This window comes from Silurus meridionalis, chromosome 27, assembly GCF_014805685.1.
Source record: "Silurus meridionalis isolate SWU-2019-XX chromosome 27, ASM1480568v1, whole genome shotgun sequence".
NCBI classification, from domain to species: domain Eukaryota; kingdom Metazoa; phylum Chordata; class Actinopteri; order Siluriformes; family Siluridae; genus Silurus; species Silurus meridionalis.
In genome coordinates this window covers 13,728,441-13,748,418 of record NC_060910.1, presented here as the reverse complement: position 1 = coordinate 13,748,418, position 19,978 = coordinate 13,728,441, and the positions used below count along the sequence as shown (strand labels likewise).

At 37.1% G+C, this 19,978-nt stretch overlaps 1 protein-coding gene across 1 annotated transcript in view; it reads left to right on the top strand.

Moving 5' to 3' along the window:
• The first annotated feature begins 16,239 nt into the window (after nt 1–16,239).
• Nucleotides 16,240–19,978, top strand: part of whrnb (whirlin b) — an 87,784-nt gene continuing 84,045 nt past the window's right edge. The window contains exon 1 of the mRNA XM_046842118.1: nt 16,240–18,911. Coding sequence (XP_046698074.1) covers nt 18,234–18,911 — 678 coding nt within the window. The 5' untranslated portion in view covers nt 16,240–18,233. The remainder of the gene's footprint in view (nt 18,912–19,978) is intronic.

Sequence of the window (19,978 nt, the reverse complement as noted above, 5' to 3'; positions counted from 1 at the left end):
CGTACTGTAATCATAGGGTTGGCACAGCTCTCTGTGGTACACTTTCCTCCCTTACTGCCATTAAACATGCTGTTGTTAATCAAACAGCAGCCTCTTCCCAGCGCCAGCCCTGTAAATCAATCACTTCCTGCCTTTTCTTCTTTTCAAGTTTACATAGTCACAATCTACTGTTGCTTACTATTGACTGGTGCAGAATTAAATAAGAAAATAATTAAGAACAATAAATAAAGTACCCTCATTTAATGTTATTAATACTAACATTCCTTTTTTTTTTTTTTTAAACCAACCCCAGCCACTCTTAGTGCCGGCCCCAAGCCCGGATAAATGGGGAGGGTTGCGTTAGGAAGGGCATCCAGCGTAAAAATGTGCCAAATCAAACATGCGGATGATCCGCTGTGGCGACCCCTGATGGGAGAAGCCGAAAGAAAGTTTATTTAATGTCATTAATACTAGTATTATTAATGGCGACTATAAAATGTAACAAAACGTTTTGAAAACAGAAATGCTACTGTCCAAATTTACCCATTGATGAATTTTGTCTGTAAGATAGGACCGAATTGTTGTGGCAGGACAACATAGCCTCAAACAAATTTGTTTCCACACTCCACTTACAGATTTTTTTTACAGCTTTTAGAGTAAGCCTGTAGTAGGAAGATAAAACTCAACAAAGTTTTAAGAATGAACTTGAACAAAACACTTACGTACACCAATTTCTTTCAAATTAGACAACAGAAATATCAAATGATGGATGTGCAGACTAATCAAAATAAACATCTCTGATCACTTAAAAAAAATAAAAAAGCTAGTTTAATACCTAGCTAATGATTTCACTTACTAATAACATCATTATTAACAAGGAAGGCTTTGGAACAAGTCTTTAAATTGTTAAGACTTTAACTTTGATGGTTTCAGGTAGAATAAAAAAAATATATAAAGCATATCACCTTTACCATAATATCAGATTTATTTATTTTTTGCCAAGCATGTTCCCATACAGGGAATCTGTCTTAGTGACAGAGGCTTCTGGGTAAAGTATATAATTTAGAAAGAGAGGAAAAAGGAAAAAAAATTGAAAAGATTATTTAGAAGGTACAGTCAGGATGACATATGCAAGAAAATTTAGATCTATATAGATATTTCTATAGATATCTACAGTATACACATATGTGCCAGTGGAAACTAGTGCAACTGTCACAACATTCCTAGAGCCTGCATAGGGCAGAGGGTATCCTGCTCCAATGGGGCCCTAATGATTGTTGTAGTTCCCATTTTTGATGAACCAACAAATAAATCGAACATCAGATGTCCCATCTATGGTTAGGTTCTGCCCCACAATTTATGTTTAGACATCATAATGTAAACAAATTATATATACTGTATGTATCATAGTTTAGTGTGATGAAGCCACTAAAACAACAACAAAAAATGTATTTGTATGAACAAAAGACGGTGCTGCCTATTGTATAGAGTTGTATGTTTGCTATTTTTCTTTCCTTACTTTCTTAGTAAGTTACTTTTCAAACTTATGTATTCCCCTCACATTCTCCTGCACTGATATTTCCTCTGCACAGTCTCTGTCTCAGTCCAATAAGAAAAAGCCCTGAGCAGGAGCTGTTATAAGTTTCTAGAAAATCTGGACTTTGAAGCCAGAAGTGTAAGAAGTGATTCTACTAAGGGAGATAAGAAACAACTACAGACACAGACACAGACACACACACACACACACACACACACACACACACACACACACACACACACACACACATTCATGCAAGTGGATATTTTCTGATTGTTTAATACTTACCTTAAAAATATAGATAAGGTTTAGAAATCAAGTAACAAGTCTGTGTCCTTTGGATAACCCAAGGCCGATTTGAAGTTTTTGTGTGTCTGTTTGTCTGTGTGTATGTGTGTGTGTGTGTGTGTGTGTGTGTGTGTGTGTGTGTGCAAAACACCCTAATAAGTAGGGCTGTGCTTGGACTTGTTTTATTCTTAGGAATTGGTTGTTTGTGGTGTCTTCAAGTAGTAACCCAATTATATCTTAACAGTAGCAGACCAGATTACACCTTTACCACTGATAAACATGGAAAGTAAAAGCATGAAAATTAGAAAAGTAATACAGGCCATAAAGGAGAAAATAGTCTTGGAAACTAATAAAAGACTAATATTTTAGAAAATATTAGTCTTTTATTTACAAGGTTTGATCTTTATTGGTTAGTTCGAGGTTGATATTTGACTGTCTCCCATTTAGTCTATTGAAGCGCTTCCCTCTAATCGAATCCATGTTCATATATAGTATAGTATTCAATTTAATTCAATTGATTTTATTTGTATAGCGCTTTTAACAATGAACATTGTCTCAAAGCAGCTTTACACAGATATTGTGGTGATTAAAAGTAAATATGTTCTTTGTAAGTAAGTTTGTCCCTGATGAGCAACTGTGGCAAGGAAAAACTCCCCGAGATGGCATAAGGAAGAAACCTTGAGAGGAACCAGACTCAAGAGGGAACCCATCCTCATCTGGGTTGCACCGAATGTCCTTTGAAGCAGATATACAAAGTTGCGGGGTGCAGTGATGATGATCAGAAGCAAAACTGTATCCTGAGTCAGTGTAGCAGACTGTTGACATTAACTACAGTCCAATCCATCCTCAAAGCGCCCGTTCTTACTCCGGAATTTCATGGAACCACCCAAGGTGTTGATGAGAAACCGTCCCAAGCTGCACAGAGTGGCCTCCAGTCGAAGAGAGCACTATCCAGAGTCAGGCCTGGACGAAGTGGGAAGATTCACGGAGAGGAGAGAGGCAGGAACAGTGGTCACTGGAGCCTCAGGAGCACGTTTAACTCGACCGAGAGAGAGAGAGAGAGAGAGAGAGAGAGAGAGAGAAAGAAGAGGGTGACAGGAAGAGAAGGATATGGATTATTAAGTGTCCTTATTGTTGTATGAAAGTTAATGTCACTGTGCAGTTTGGACTCCGGCAAGACTCGCTATGGCAGCATAACTAAAAGGGAGAACCAGAAGGTAACACAGACATGAGGGATCTCTGGGATAAGAGACGACCCACCACACCACCGTCAACAAACCTGAGTGAACGTGTAAATGTGAGGGGACGACAGCATACAAATATCCCAGTTCACCAAACACTCTATATTCATGTTCCCTCCAGATCTGAGCCTTTACCTAAGAAAAAAAACTACGGATCAAAGGCTTGACTAAATAAATACGTTTTCAACCTCGACTTGAACACTGGGACTGTGTCTGAGTCCCGAACACTGGTTGGAAGGCTGTTCCATAACTGTGGGGTTTATAAGAGAAAGATCTGCCCCCTGCTGTAGTCTTCATTATTTGAGGAACCAACAGATAGCCAGCACCTTTTGATCTAAGTAGGCGTGGAGGATCATACTGGTACAGAGGTTCACTCAGATACTGCGGTGCGAGACCGTTAAGTGCTTTATACGTCAGTAGTAGTATTTTATAATCAATGCGAGATTTGATTGGGAGCAGTGTAGACTGATTAAAACAGGGGTGATGTGGTCATATTTCCTAGATCTAGTGAGGACTCTTGCTGCTGCATTCTGAACTAACTGAAGCTTATTTATGCACTTACTCGCACACCCAGACAGTAAAGCATTACAGTAGTCTAATCTAGAAGTAACAAAAGCATGAACTAGTTTTTCTGCATCCTGTAACGACATCATATTTCTAATTTTAGCAATATTTCTAAGGTGAAAGGAGGCGATCCTGGTGATATTATTTACGTGAGACTCAAAGGAAAGACTAGGGTCAATAATCACACCAAGGTCTTTGACAGCCGTACACGCTGAAACAGAAACACCATCCAGAGATGCTACGTAATCGGAAAGTTTACTTCTAGCTGCATGTGGTCCTAGTAAAAGTACTTCCGTCTTATCTGAGTTGAGCAGAAGAAAGTTATCAAGCATCCACTGTCTAATGTCCTTTACACACTTCTTAACATTGTTAAGCTGATCTCTCTCATCTGGCTTTGATGAAATATACAGCTGTGTGTCATCAGCATAGCAATGGAAGCGAATCCCATGTTTATGAATAATTTCACCAAGAAGCAGCATATATAAAGAGAAAAGCAGAGGGCCTAAGACAGATCCTTGAGGAACACCAAACTTTACCTCATAGAGTGTGGAGAACTCACCATTTACATCAACAAACTGATAGCGATCAGTCAAATAGGACCTGAGCCAAGAGAGAGCTGTTCCCTTTATTACAACAACGTTCTCAAGTCTAGCAAGTAGTATAGTGTGATCAATGGTGTCAAAAGCTGCACTAAGTTCGAGCAAAACAAGTAAGGAGACAAAACCCTGATCAAAGGCCAATAACAGGTCATTTACCACCTTAACTAGTGCCGTCTCTGTGTTATGATGAGGCCGAAATACTGACTGATACATTTCAAAAATGTTATTCATAAGTAGGTGTGAGCATAACTGCTGTGTTACAACCTTTTCTAAAATTTTGGATATAAAGGAGAGATTTGATATTGGCCTGTAGTTGGACAGCTGACATGGGTCAAGGTCAGGCTTCTTAATAAGGGGGTGGTAATGGAAGAGTTTATTATTTTTAAAACAGGTTCAATTACCTCTGGAGTTATCTGTTTTAAGAAACTTGTAGGCAAGGGATCGAGAATGCAGGTTGATGATTTTGATGCGGAGATTAATGAAATTAAGTCATTCTCATGAATAGGAGTGAAGCTTTGTAGTTGATTGTCTGCTATAATTACGCTGCTGTCTACAGAGTTACTTGTAAAATAATTCGTATTTATATTAACCGTCTGGATTTCTTGCCTGATGTTTTAAATTTTATTATTAAAAAAGTTCATGAAATCATTACTACCTAATGATTGTGTGCATGTGAGTGCAGTGCTTTTATTCCCTGTTAATTTTGCTACCGTGCCGAATAAAAATCTAGGATTATGCTTGTTATTTTCTATGAGGGTGGAGAAATATGCTGATCTAGCAGCACTAAGAGATTTTCTATAATTTAAGAGGCTCTCCTTCCATGCTATTTGAAATACTGTTAACTTTGTTTGACACCATTTACGTTCTAATTTTCGAGTGGTCTGTTTTAAGGTGCATGTATAATCATTATACCACTGTGCTAATTTTTTCTCCCTAATCATTTTGGTCTTAAGGGGAGCTACATCATCTAGAGCATAAAGTAACGTTGATTCTAGGTGTTCAGTGGCCCAGTCGAGCTCTGCGGGGTCAGATGAAGATCTATCTAATATCGTAATTTCTGGAAGATTATTGATAAAACGCGCTGCTGTAGCTGACGTGAATGTACGCTTAACACAGTAACGTGGTGAGGTAGAAATGCAATGACTGAGGCAGATTTTAAAAGAGATGAGATAATGGTCTGAAATAGCTTCAGACAGTGGAATTATGACTAAGTTTTTTATTTTTAATCCAAATGATAACAACAAATCGTGAGTGTGTCCAGCACTATGAGTGGGTCCAAACAGGCCTTTGTAGGGCAAAAAAGAGCTCTACCTCTGCCATATTAATATTTATTCTATGTGACTCTCTGGAGACACCTCGGTCTCGGTCTGTAGTGTTGTGATATGTCATACATACAAAACAGCACCACATAATAAACATATGTACAGTGTACAGTAAAACCATCCTCCCATAGTGAACAATTCAAACTTAAGCACTTAGAGACATGCACACAGACCTTTTATGTAGAGGACTGCACCAATAGAGGAATGTAATTTTAATATGGGAGGAAACTCTCTATGAGAGCTCTCTATGCAGCAAGTTCTAGAAACACAAAAAGATTGTGAGTTTGCTGCTGGGATACCAGTAAAAATGCACTTACATAATTTGAGATGTATAGTTAAATAAAGGTTAGGTTAACTATACATATACATTTAACCATGATATAAATATAAGGTTATGTTGGCACACCATTGCTGCCTCACAACTGCAAGATCGCAATTTAATCCCAAAAACATGCTTGTTATCGGACAAAAAAATGTACCATACATTAATATGGTGCACTGCAATAAACTGGTGTCCCAATCCAGGATATTTTTCATTAACTTATTTTCCAGTATTATCTGAACAGGATTTGTATTAATCCTGGAACTCTGACCAGAGATATGTAGATAAAGCATGTTGGTGAGTGATAATTATTTGCTTTAAATAAAAGAAAATGCCATATTTTAATATTAGCTGTTGATGGCCAACCTAAAGACATGGAACCAATTATAACTGGTAACTGATTAGTGTTAGATTTCAGTAAACTGTTTTTTAACATAAAATATGTTGTACTAACATGAGTCTGGGGAGAATGAACAAAACAGTGAAAACTGAGGTTGTGACAAGGTATGCCAATCATTAATTAACTCCTTAAATGACCAAGGCATTATTTGTGTTTGCCATTGACAGCAAAATAATGTTTGTTAAATTGCCATATGATATATAGACAAAAGTATTGGGACCCCTGACTTTTCCAGCCATATATGTGGTCCTTCCCCAAACTGTTACTGTAAAGATACAGGCTCACATTTGAATTGGATGTCTTCAGAAGTAGCATGAAATTGTTCCTTTACTTGCGCTAGGAGACCCAACCCTGTTCCATGACTGTGCCTTTGTGCACAACACCAGCTGCATATAATATATGGTTTACATGGGACGGAGTAAAAGATCTTCACACTACATCAGTACCTTACTTCACTAATACCCTTATGGCTGAATGAGCACAAATTTCCACAACCACACTCCAACATCTAGTTCCACAACTTACTAGTGGAGGTTAGTATAACAGCAAATACGGACTAAATTCATTTAAAAAAGGACAATTATCAGATTGTTAAACAAAAAATGTAAAGAATGTTTGCCTACAGAAGACGAAGTAATCGAAGATGCACCCCTTATCATTGACTTTAAAAGCAGCTGGCCAGCACTGTTTTGTGAACATGAGTCAAATATGTTTGTATAAATGTATTTCTTTAATAGTTATAAGTGTTAAAACATGGTCATTAATTTACCTTTATGTAAAATTGTGCTTTAGGTATTTGTCACTTACTTAATGCTACCTAATGTCTCTTCTCTTGTGTAGAATGATACCAGCTTGCGTTCTCAGAGCACTTTCTGTGTATCTCAATGAAGATTACAAAAACCTGATGAAAGAATATGTTGTAAATATTTCTTCTGATTGTTTGTGAATATATAAAGTAAAAAAATACTAAGGTGAATTAGCAATATTTGCTACCAGCATTTTTGATGCAATTCAAATGAGTAAACAGTATTACTCAATTTTTTGTATTTTGTAAGATGCAGACTTTGAGAATGCCAAGAGAAAGACATGGCCAGTGCAGTCATTGGTACATTTACTAAAGTGCACCTTGGAGTTCTTTCAGAAAGTGTTGCTGGGACTTGATGCACAGAAACTTTCACACACAATACAGATTCCCAACAACAAACTTGTTGATTGAATCGGGACTGTATTATAGTCGGGATCACTGTATATTGTTATATTGTTTACATGCTGTTTTTTGCAACTTCGACTGCTGCTGTCTTTTTGCACTACATTGTTCTGTTTATACTCACTTCTGGGATATAGTTTTTAGTTTGTATAGTTTTTACAGTCTTCTCGTACAGTACTGTATAATCAAGTATACAGTAAGTTTACTGGTCGGCGCTATATTGGGTTTTGTGTCTTGTCTTGTGTCGTCTGTCTGCACTGTCTGTCTGCACTGTTTGCACTAGGTTGCACTCGATGCACTTTATGTAACTTGTGTTGTAGCTCTATGTTGTTTTGTTTGTTGTTGTTTAGTGTAGCACCAGGGTTCTGGAGAAACGTTGTCTCGTTTTTACTGTGTACTGTGTACCACTGTGTATAGTAGGAATGACAATAAAAGCCTCTTGACTTGACTATTTCCAAGAGCTGTGGTTTAAAAAATTAGGTTCCTGTTTTAATATTAATGTTGTTGATTGTTGGCACCTAATTCTGAAACATGTTGTTTTACTGTTTTTAGCAACTGTGGAGGTTCTGTTTGCGGTTGTTTACAAAAATTAAGATGTAAAAAATAGATGCCAGTTTTATTGTTTATTTTACCAATGGCTCTAAACATATTAAATGGTCAAAATGGAATGCTGCATTATTTTGTGCCATGTTGTCTTTTCATTTTGTTTTATTTTTTCTAAGTAAACTTTGTAATTGCAGTAATTGAAGGCACTTGCACATATTTTATAGTTGTTGGAAAGAATGTTTCATATTTGCCAGAATGCTTTGTACCAAACTGTGACATTTGTCTGTTACAAGATTGTTTATTGAAATGATGCTGTGTTTGAAATGTTTTGAAGCACGTGTTTGGGCAGTATTGCAAGACCTCGCGAAAAATAAATGTTTTGTTTCTGGAAATGTGCTTGTTAATTATTACATGTAGTTATACAAGTGAAAAAACTAATTAAATTAAAACTAAATTGACCTTGTTTATCTAACTTGTTGAAGATTTATTAATGTAACATAACATTATTAAGCAAAACATACATATAACTAATGTGTAATAGTGACAAATCTAAATGATTTGGATTTACTCAGAAACGTTATAACAGCTTTACTTAAATGTATTTTGTTCATACAAATAAATTATTAATTGTAGAAACTACTCAACATACTTATGTGCAATCCACTTGACACCATTTTTTATGTAAATCCAACAAATAATTTTTTTGAGTGTGTGGAATGAGAAAGAACATACCATCTTATAGTCAGGTGTTCACAAACCTTTTTTCAATATAGTGTATTTGAGATATACTTTATAATTTGGCCATGGGAATTCATTAATGTTTTTTTTTAACACTTGGAACTTGTACCAAGAACTCCACTTTACTCAACATTAGGATTTTATAAATGATTTAATGTCAGTGGAATATGTAAAAAAAAAAGAAAAAGAAATTAAAATGAGAAGTTGAGTCTTTAATAATCAGTATATTAAATTTACAGTTTGTCAGTTTGTAAAACAAATACATAATTATACTGTACATAGAGACTATGTACAAAAAAAAAAAAAAAAAGGTATTTTCTATATAGGGTAGTACTTTTGTCAATGAGAAGCTGTTAGAAAATAGTGGCCGTTAATAGCATGCTGATTTTATCTTTGATAAACCTACAAAAGTCATTAGAATGACTGGCAGGCAGATGCCAGTTTGTCAGAAATGGTGCCGGTGCATCAGTTTAGCAGAGGCTTGCGAATGTGATCGCTACAAATATCTTTCATACCGTTATGTTATTATTCTGCCATATGGAAAAATGTGTTTACGCCATGCATCGTCATGCTCCACTTCCTCTCTAACTCTCCCAAAGGTTCTTGCAGTCATTTTTGCAACTGCATCTGGATGAGTGTGAATGGTTTGTTGTGATAATAGGCCTACGTTCTGTAAATGAATTTTAAACTGAATTAAAATTGTTGTTTTGTTTGTCCCTTCATAAAAGCAGAAAGGATCACACACAGATATGTATATAAGATCTCAATCTATAGTTTATTATAGTTTCACATCAATACCCATAATTAATTATAATTATTTTAAATACCTATTTAAAATTTTTTGTGTTCTCAATATGTGTATAATTGAACTAATTAGGGGATAAAATACAACTAGGTGTGCTGTTAAAATGGACAACAAAAATAATAATTAATACAAATAACAATATTAGTAGTTGTTCTTAAGTTCTTGATTATGATGATGGTGTTGATGATGATATTATTATTTACTAACCTTGTTCCATACGTGTTTAATAACATCTCCTCGGAGAAGCTTTTTTTTGCTAATTAAGCACAGATTTGACCAATCAATACCTTATGGCCAATCAGATTTAGAAACTTAACAAGAATTAACACTAACAATCATTTTATTCATTAACAATAAAAGTTTTTCTAAACACTGCTGATGTGTCTCACTGATTTTATCCTTTCTTCATAATAAGAAAGACTGCTATGAATACTGGTTGACAGTAATGAAGTAAATGTTATTAATTACTGTACCCAAGTAGCTTTTTTGCGTATCTATACTAAAGTATTTTTATTTTAGAAAAACTTTTACTTTAACTTTACTACATTTCAAAGTCAAATATTTTATTTTACTCAACTACATTTTGCTAAATAAGCCGTTCCTTTTTTATTTATGAGGATTGAAACTTTACTGGTCAAACATGCAGCAATCCACCAATCAGTGAAGAGCATGCAGTTTGTTTTGTACTTACCATTTTGTGGTATCTAATTAACATGAATATACATTTCGAGAGAAATAAATAATGGAAGAAAGTTCTGACTCTAACTTGCCACAATACCTGTGGCATTATTTACACGATTTATCTGAAGTAGTTGAAAATAAGTTTTTGTGTTAATGTTTATCACAGATATCAATCAGTGCTTGACTGATTAATAACATTCCATTGATAGGTTGTTGTGCTGAGTAACATTTTACATAAACTAAGTTGAATGAGTAAGAGTCTTGTAACAAAAATTATTATAGGAACATTATAGCCATAATAAATCATAGTACTTTGGATACTTAATTACATTTAAAGGCAAATACTTTTGTATGTTTTATTTAGGAGTGTACAAGTTACCTGTCATAAAATGAGGCAGGAGTAGATTTGTGTGAAAAAGTGCATTATATGAACCAGGTGTGCCAATAGTGCATAAAGAATATAGGACCAAACACTAATCCTTGGATTATCTCATTGTACTGCCATTTCTCGCTGGGCCTGCATTAATGTAGGCCAAGGGATGTATAGAAGCACTGCTGAGCTCCCTTTTAAAACAAAAACTGAAAAATAGGACACATTACAGCCTCAGGAACTCTGTAAGAATTTAGAAGTCAGTACAAGACTACAGTTGTGCCAATATGGCTGCCCCATGTTGCCTATGTTGATCATGTCGGCCAAGCTGATTTTAGTCACACATTTGTCCTTTGTTGCATTTTCAGTAATGTGTAAAAGGAGTAAAATGATGAATAAAAAAACATAATATATGATCGATAGGTCTTGTGTCCCAGTTTTGGTTGAGGTGTCTGTATATGTACAGTATGTCATGTTCAGACTGTGAGGTACAATGTGCACTGAAAGCTTAGGCTTAATTTCATTCATTTCACACACACACACACACACACACACACACACACACACACACACACACACACAGATTTGTGTTACAGAACAGTCATGGTTATTTGAGTCCATTAATTGTCCATTAATTTCTTTATATGTTGTCTGCTGCAGAGGATAAGAGCTGAAAACAAATGATGAGTGCACCTTAGACAGCACCTTTGATGAGCCAGAAATCCTGAGAGACATGTTGAGAGAGAAAAAAAACAGCTGGACATGTGAATTTGAAAAGCTTCTTCAGTCACAACAATGTGCAATAATAAATCCTTGTGTATAAATAGTCCCATGGAAAGCATGTGACTGACTGTAGACGTCTGCTGAAGGCCTTGGCTAATGCTTCTTTATGAGCTTAGGGGGACTTGGAGCTGCTGTTATTCTGTCAACACATCTAGTAGCTATAGGGCTAGACTGAATCCCTTCAAACTGATTGGCAGGCTGAAGCCATACTTTCAGTGAAATAAATGACAAATCTTCCATTGCTACTTGCTCCTGTTGAAGCTGCTACACCGGTGAATGAGTTTTTCTAACTGTAATAGACCTGCGCAACACTTTTAAAGTTTGTGTGCTTTGTGTGATTTAAACAGTGTGATTTAAACAGTTGTAAACGTACAACAGTCACCCCATTTCACACCAGTACATTTCACACCAGTACACACTTGGATTCATTTTCTGAATGATGCTGCATCAAATACAGCCTGGCTAACACCTCCTGTATCTTAATTCAGATTATATATCACAGCTCTATTGAATTGGTGAGAAGGTGCTAATAATTGTATATACAGTATATGTATTGTATATATGTAATGAAGTATCGCTGATGTATTTGAAGAAGTGCATTATTATAAAGCTGGCAGCTGAATTGCGTCAGATTATATAAATATATATATATACTGTATATATATATATATATATATATATATATATATATATATATATATATATATATATATATATATATTCGAATACATCAGCACTTGCATAGTAACACATTACAGTGAATAGTGTAAAGAATGGTCCACATTAACAGATAAACAGAAATAAATGTGTGAGGTTATGGAATATAGACATAAGTCTTCAATGTCATTGCCTTGTAACTTCGGGGGCTGTAACAGGCCTCTATAACAGCAGCCGTAAAAGTAATTAACATTCCATAACATTAATTGTATCCAATTTTTTTTATTTTATAAGATACAATTTTCTCCTGGATGATTTTTGTGTTATAAGACAAATTAGCATATATCAGAAAATCACTGTCTTTGATTATTTTTCTATAAAATCACACTCCCAAGGGCTTTATTCCATAAATCATCTTCATTATTTTTATTAATATTGGGTTTGTTGAGCTTAGATCGTGTTTTGCTTATTTAGCTATTAAGCTAAATAAGCTATTAAATAGCTATTAAGTTTCAGTCCACTGTAGAATTAAAAAAAAATGTATGGCCAAAGGTTTGTGGAAACACGACCTTCACACCCATACCTGCTTGTTGAACAGCACATTTGAATTTATTCCCTGTTTGCTATTATAATAACCTTCATGCTTCTGAGAAGGCTTTTCAATAGATATATACTGGAACATTGCTGTGGGGATTGTTATGGAGCATCAGTGAGGACAGGTACTGATGTTAGGCGAAGAGGTCTGAAGTGAAGTCAGTGTTCCATTTTAACCCAAAGATATTCAGTAGAGTTGAGGTCAGGACCCTGTGCAGGACACAGAGTTCTTTCATACCATTATTGGAAAACTGTGTTTTCACTCTTAATTCCATTGAAAAGTAAACTGTGATGCTACAGCACACATAAACCGCATATACAATTGTGTTCTAACTTTGTAGTAACAGTTTCCCAACCACATGTGGGTGTGATGATCAGGTGTTCAAAGATTTTTCACCAGATATTGTGGAATAAGTAAAATAAAATGTAAGGAAAGTGCTTGTGTTCATGCTCGATCTGGAATTCTGTGTGAGCTGTGATTTGCTTTTGCCCTTTATGTGTAAGCCAGTGAACAGCGTGCACCAGTCTCAGGAAAAAGAGAATTGAAGCATGAGTCAACTTCTCTTGGCATCATTCAGTGTAACATAAGGCTTGACGTGTGGTAGTTCAGTAACACTGTCAATGTGAGACTTAAATAAGAAGAAAATAAGAGCTAAAAACAAACCGAATATCAGGCTTTTTTCCGAATATGATTTATTTAAGGCTAACACTAGCCTCAGTCAACAAATATTGTCAGTCAGTAAAGCTTTTTGAAACATTGAGACACAGTCCACTGAGGTACACATTGAGACACACATTGAGACACAGTCCACTGAGGTATTACATATTTAAGTGAATGTCTAAGATTTAAAAATACATGAACTTTGTTTTTCTCAAGTTTTTTCAAGCAGCTTTAGCTTACTGTAGATGTTTATTTTAATTAGTTTCTTAATTATTTACATATCAATAATTTACAATTTCAACCAGTAACCCTACCAGTCTTGTTATCATAAACATCACCAGTGTTTATCCCAGCAAATAAAAACCTGATAGATCACAACATTCAGTTTCATGCTAAATGTCCAGAGAAAGACCTACATCATTAAATATAGTCTCAGAAAAATCTCTTTTTAAAGGTTTAGGTGATAAAAAAAGAGCTCTGTTTGTGATAGGAGACCACTGTAGGATGTAAATGTCCTTCCAAAATGATTATAAGATGACAGATACACATGTGGGTGATCAAGAGTTGATCTTACGACAATCCATTAGGCTAAATGTTAAAATAAAGTACATTTTACAAATGTTTTAGAAGCATATTGGTTTGAACATGGCTGCTTTGTCTCACGACATTTCTTTCATAACAAAATAAACACAAGTGTACAGTGGAATAACAAAATCCATATAACCCCCACATTGCTCATTTGAACTGTAGCTAGATAAATGCTGCAACTGAGATCAGCAGTCTTTGAATATGTAATCTGATGTGCTCTCTGAGGCCTGATTTTCAGCCAGTGTGACTAAAGACAGCTGATCACAGTCATGCTGGAAGTGTGATGGTGTGGATTTCATCTGAAAGCCACCAAAATGCTATTACAAATACAGCAGTGACAAAGCCATAATGTGGATAAAACAAGCTAATAGACAGAAAGATACTTTTCTGACATCAGGCTTAGTTTGTTTATGCCTGAGTATCTTTTTTTTTAGCTGCAGGTCTATTGTAAAAGAATCTTCATTGAATAATCTTCAAGTTGTTTTTACAATGTGACAATTTTTATTGAAAATTAAAATTCACACAGGGAAATTTTAGCAGGATATGTGACAAGAAAGTTTGTTGGTTTGTACAGTAAAGTGCAAAGGTTTTAGTCAGTTGTAAAAAAAAGATGTAACGTGATAATGCTTTCAAAAAGTGTTAATAGAATACATTTGTGGCTAATCAAACACCTCCCTGATGGTATTGCATGATAGATAAGTATCTTTATGTATTTCTCAGGATTGAGGACCAGCATTAATCCTGGCCAATTTTCAACTCCATTTGCAGAAATGCATCCCCAAACTTGCAATATAACCTCCAACAAACTGCTTCCTTCTCAGGCCAAATATTTCAAAATTTGACTCATCACTCCAGAGCACCTGCTGCCTTTTTCTGCACCACTGTTCTTGTTTTCATGCATAGTTAAATTACTTAGCCTTGTTTCCATGTCAGAAATATGGTTATTTGGATGCAATTCTTCAAGTTCATGGTTTATGATTAATCAGGTTTATGATTAACTAATCATCATACAAAGCAGATGCTTATGGTCATCAATTTTATATGAATGTTAAACCCAGGCATTAACTGAAACAGAAACAGCTGTGTAGGAGCTGTAAGAGCTGGGTGAACTAACAAAACTCTGTTACTGGCGGGATTAAATTTACATTAGGTATTGGGGTACGTTTCAATTCAGCATGTGCTACACTGTGATTTAAGTTCTGTCTGGATCTGCCATTTCTGTGCTTTTCTCTTATCATTTTCTGAAAACATTTACCGGCTTATTATTTTCTTCATACTTAGTGGTCTTCTGATTATTTGCAGATAAATATGATCATGATTTACTGTGCAAAGAAGTTTGCCTGATTCTACCTGCTACCTCTTGTTGCATGCAAATCAGTACTCACTTCCCCAAATGTCCACTTCATAAATAATTAAATAAATAAATAAATAAATAAATAAATAAATAAATAAATAAATAAATAATGGATAAATAATAAATACTTTAAAAGATGGACTTGACATTGGTTGTACTGGTTAATAAAACCTTGACTACACACTATTTAGGAAAGGACTTTTCAGGAGGAGAAAGATTCATCACTGCCAGTTCCCAAAATATGATATATAATAATGAAAAAACAATAACATGACCAAAAGAAAAACTCACATCTGCTGTAATCAGTTTAAAAACAGCAACAAAACTTTTTAGCCATCTCTTATTAAACTAACTCAATCTGAAAAGGGAATAAAATAGGGGTGGATTTAGACTCATACTCCAGAGGTTTCAGTGCTAAGCAATCCTGTCCGTTTTTACTTTCCAGATTTGCCTGATTCACTCTAGGTCTAAATGAAGTTATTTTCAATCGGAGACCACTCTGTGCTGCTAAGGATGGGTCCACATAAACAGCCTAAAGATCCATGAAGTTACTAAACAACTCCAGAAATTTGAGGATGGAGTTGAAATGTGATTCAAGTTCTAGTTCAAGTTTAAGTTTATTTCTATAACGCTTTTCACAATGGCCATTGTCTCAAAGCAGCTTTACAGAACTTAAGAATTAAATGTAAAGTAAATAAAAAAACTTTCTTTCGGCTTCTCCCGTTAGGGGTTGCCACAGCGGATCATCCGCATGTTTGATTTGGCACGTTTTTACGCTGGATGTCCTTCCTAACGCAACCCTCCCCAATTTATCCGGGCTTGGGACTGGCACTGAAAGTGGCTGGGGTTGGTTCCCTGACCGGGGATCGAACCAGGCCCGCAGGGGTGAGAGCGCTGCATCCTAATCACTAGATCACCAGAGACCGAATTAAATGTAAATGTAAAGTAAATGATGTGTTTTTATCCCTGATGAACAGCCTGGGGTGACTGGGGCAAGGAAAAACTCCCTAGACAAATGAGGAAGAAACCGTGAGAGGAACCAGACCCAAAAGGTGAACCCATCCTCATTTGGGTGATATCATAAATCTTAAAACAATACAAAACACTGAGTGAGTAAGACCAAACATGAGTACCAGAGTGTGTGTGATTATGAGTAATGTCCTTTCTACAGTCTTATACAATTAGTTGGCGTTGTGGAACCAGGCTTAACATTTGAGATCATCATAGATCCAACACCAACTCCTCCATGCCAGAGCCTTTAAATGTTAATATAAACAGTCTACTACAACGGCACAGGAACACAGTTGACATGTACTGTTCCACATTTAAGCACCAATCACTGAACAGAACACCTCAACAATGATGGAACTGTAATGAATGGACATTTGGTGCCACCCAGATAAGGATCGGTTCATCTCAGGAAGTTTCTCCTTGCCACAGTAACCACTGGCTTGTTCATTAGGGATAAACTTAGCATAGATATTCATATTTTAGAACTTAGTTATCTTCTAGAAGGCTGCTTTGGGACAACGTCCACTGTTAATAGTTCTATTCAAATTAAACTGAATTAATTTAAATAGTTAGTATTTAATAGTTGATTGCATTCTTTACATATGTAAATGTTAATTTTTTTCTCTTTATTCTCTGCCTCCATTTTATGTCCCTGTGTCCTTTTGTACACTGGTAAACTAATGAGTTCTTTATATATATAAAATGTTTTTTATTTTTTATTATTTGTGTGACTAAATCTGGATCAATCGCGTAATCGAGGCCATTTAAGACCTGATGCGCGTCATTCCCGAGGTAAACCTTGAGGATCTAAAAATAACTCAGGCTCAATCTTAAACGCCTCTGACACAAAGTGCGCATTAAGGACGCGTTGGAAGTCAGAATCTCATCCACTATGTAGTGCACATGACTAGGGAGTGCAAAGTTAATCCGGATTCGGCCGCGTGCTCCAAAACGTTTCCGTTTATATTTATATATATTTTTTATTGCTCTTACTGTGTAGTGTTCGTTTGGTCGCTAGGATACGTGGTCGTCATTTCCTGTGGATCTGCGCGAGCCGCCGCCGCTCCTCCGGCTTCGTATTATGGAGGAGAGAAGTAGCGCGGGGTACGAGCGCGCGTGGGGCAAGTGGGCGCGCGCTCTCCGGTTCCGGTGCGCTCTTCAGTGCTGAACACTGGGAACACGGGGGGAAGTTCTGTACCGGTTTGCGGCTCTTTTATAGATTGAATTGACGGGATTGGATTTCTTCTTCTTTCTCTCGGGATCGCGTGGCTTTTATCAGCAACTTTCAGCCTCCAGCTCCTATAATTAACACTTTATAAAATATTTCGCAGAGTTTTATTTTGTGTCGTTAAAGTTATTAAAATATTCCGGGAAACGTTTGCGTAAAGGCGTAAAGGCATCTATTATCGGTAAAGTGAGTAATCTTTACATTATACCCAGTGATCGTTTCACTTAATATTATTATTTTTTTAGTATTAATATATGGATCTATTTAAAAATATAATTCTGTTCCCGACTGATAAAAAGGTGATCGGTTTCAGTATTTGTTTCTTTTTGGGGGGGTGTAATAATCACCCAATACTGACCTTATAAACCGGGTTTATTCACTTGCTCGATTTGATGATGAGAATATGATCAGAATTCACTCTGCATTGTGTTATGAGTGTAAGATCTTAAACAAACTACTACCTACTGCCTTCTAAAGTCTTGTAGGTTCCTTTGCGGTTCGTGCAGTATTTTGTAAAACTGTAAGACTGGAGACGAAGCGCAGCACGAGTCACATCATGCCGAGATGTGAGCGCGTCTGTTCCGCATCGTATCCGAAATGACCCCCTCCTCCGTGTTCCCTCCACACTGCAAAGTGCACTCTGAGTATTCTGAATCTTTGGACACTGAGCTTCGTGTGACTTTCGGACTGCTCCTGCATTTGGCTCTTACTGGTGCACCGAATAGGGAATCGGTGTCTGTTTTAGGCGCGCGCACGCGATGAGCTCGGAGCTGGAGCGCGTGTCGTTCAAGTCGCGGGCGAACTCCGTGGGTTCGGGCAGTCGCGCTCTCTCCGTGAACGTCCAGCGTCTGCACGACTCTCTGCACGTGCTGCTCAGCGAGCCCGAGCGCGAACAGTTCGCCCACTGCCTGAGCGCGTACCACGCCAAGCGCAACGTCTACGACCTGGTGCAGACGCTCAGAGTGATCCTCGATACGCCCGGAAAACGCCAACTGCTGCCGATGTTGCGCCTTGTGCTCCCCCGCGCCGACCAGCTGCTGTTCGACCAGTACACGTCCGAGGGCCTGTACTTGAAAACAGAGCCGCCTACGTCCGACGTGGACGCACATCGTTCTGCGGGGGGAAACCAAGCGAACGCCGCAACGAGCGCCCACGTGCGCCCGCCCTCCGTGCGCTTCGCGCTCTCGGCGGAGTTCAGCACCGCGGCCGGAGGGACAGCGCAAGACGACACGCGTCACGTGACCTTGCAACGCACCAAGAGCCACGAGGGTCTCGGGTTCAGCATCCGCGGCGGCGCGGAGCACGGCGTGGGCATCTACGTGTCTCTGGTTGAGCCGGGCTCCTCAGCAGAAAGAGAGGGACTCCGCGTGGGAGACCAAATCGTTAGAGTCAATGACGTGGTGTTTGACCGGGTCACCCATGGAGAGGCTGTCAAGGTTAGAGAAGTGTGTGTGTCTGTGTGCTTGTGTGTGTCTGTGTATGTGAAACATGGCATCTACACACAGAAACTTCTGTAAGTTTGGATGCCCTGAGAGTGCATTCATGCATACAGCGTTTTTAATCTCTACAAGGAGTTCTAGATTTTATAATCATAGTTTTAGAGATCACTAGATTTTATGATCATAGAACTTTCATTTTAGTTTAGTCTCCACCACTCACTGTAAATCATATCACTGGAAGTTATCAGTGATCAGAGTCGCTATACTGTATGTGTAGATGTTGGTTAAGGGACATCTTTATTGTAATGTGTGTGAAAAACTAAATAAAGTAGTACATACTAGACATTTTCTTATCACAAGTACATTACAGCACAGTGAAATTATTTTGTCATATATTCCAGTTTATAAGAAAGCTGGGGTCAGCCATGATGCAGTACCAACACAGCAGAGAGAGAGTTAAGGGCCTTACTCAAGGGGTCCTAGAGCGGCAGCTTGGTGGTGCTTAAACCTCCAACCGTCCGATCTGTAACCCAGAGCATTAACCACTGAGCTACCACTTCCCCATTGCTAACAGTATTAGTATTACCCAAAAGGCTCTTTTACTTTCATTCCACTGCAGCTTTCATATTACATTTATTAATGAATGGATTGAGAAGATTTGTATCAATTAATAGTTACTTTAAAGTTGTAAAACAGCTATGAACTCAGATTCCCTCACCAGCCTCTCTTTTTTGTCTCTCACTTGAACTTAATAAGACTTTCCCACGTCATGTTACCCGAGAGACCAGAAATCATTATGCTGTCTCCAAAGGGGAGAACTTGTCCTGGCTGTTCCAAAAGACTTTCAGACTTAAATGTTTTAAAAAATTCTCCTTACAGCATGCTTTCCCATATCGACAATTATAGTTTGTATAGTCTTTTTTTTTTTTTTCAAATGTTTGAATAGGACCACATTTTATTATTAGTCTTGTATTATGTGATGCTTCTGCCATACAAGTCTTCATGAATGAGCTGTTGCTATAGAAACATTAACATATCAAAAAGAGTGCGTTAATAGATTTCGT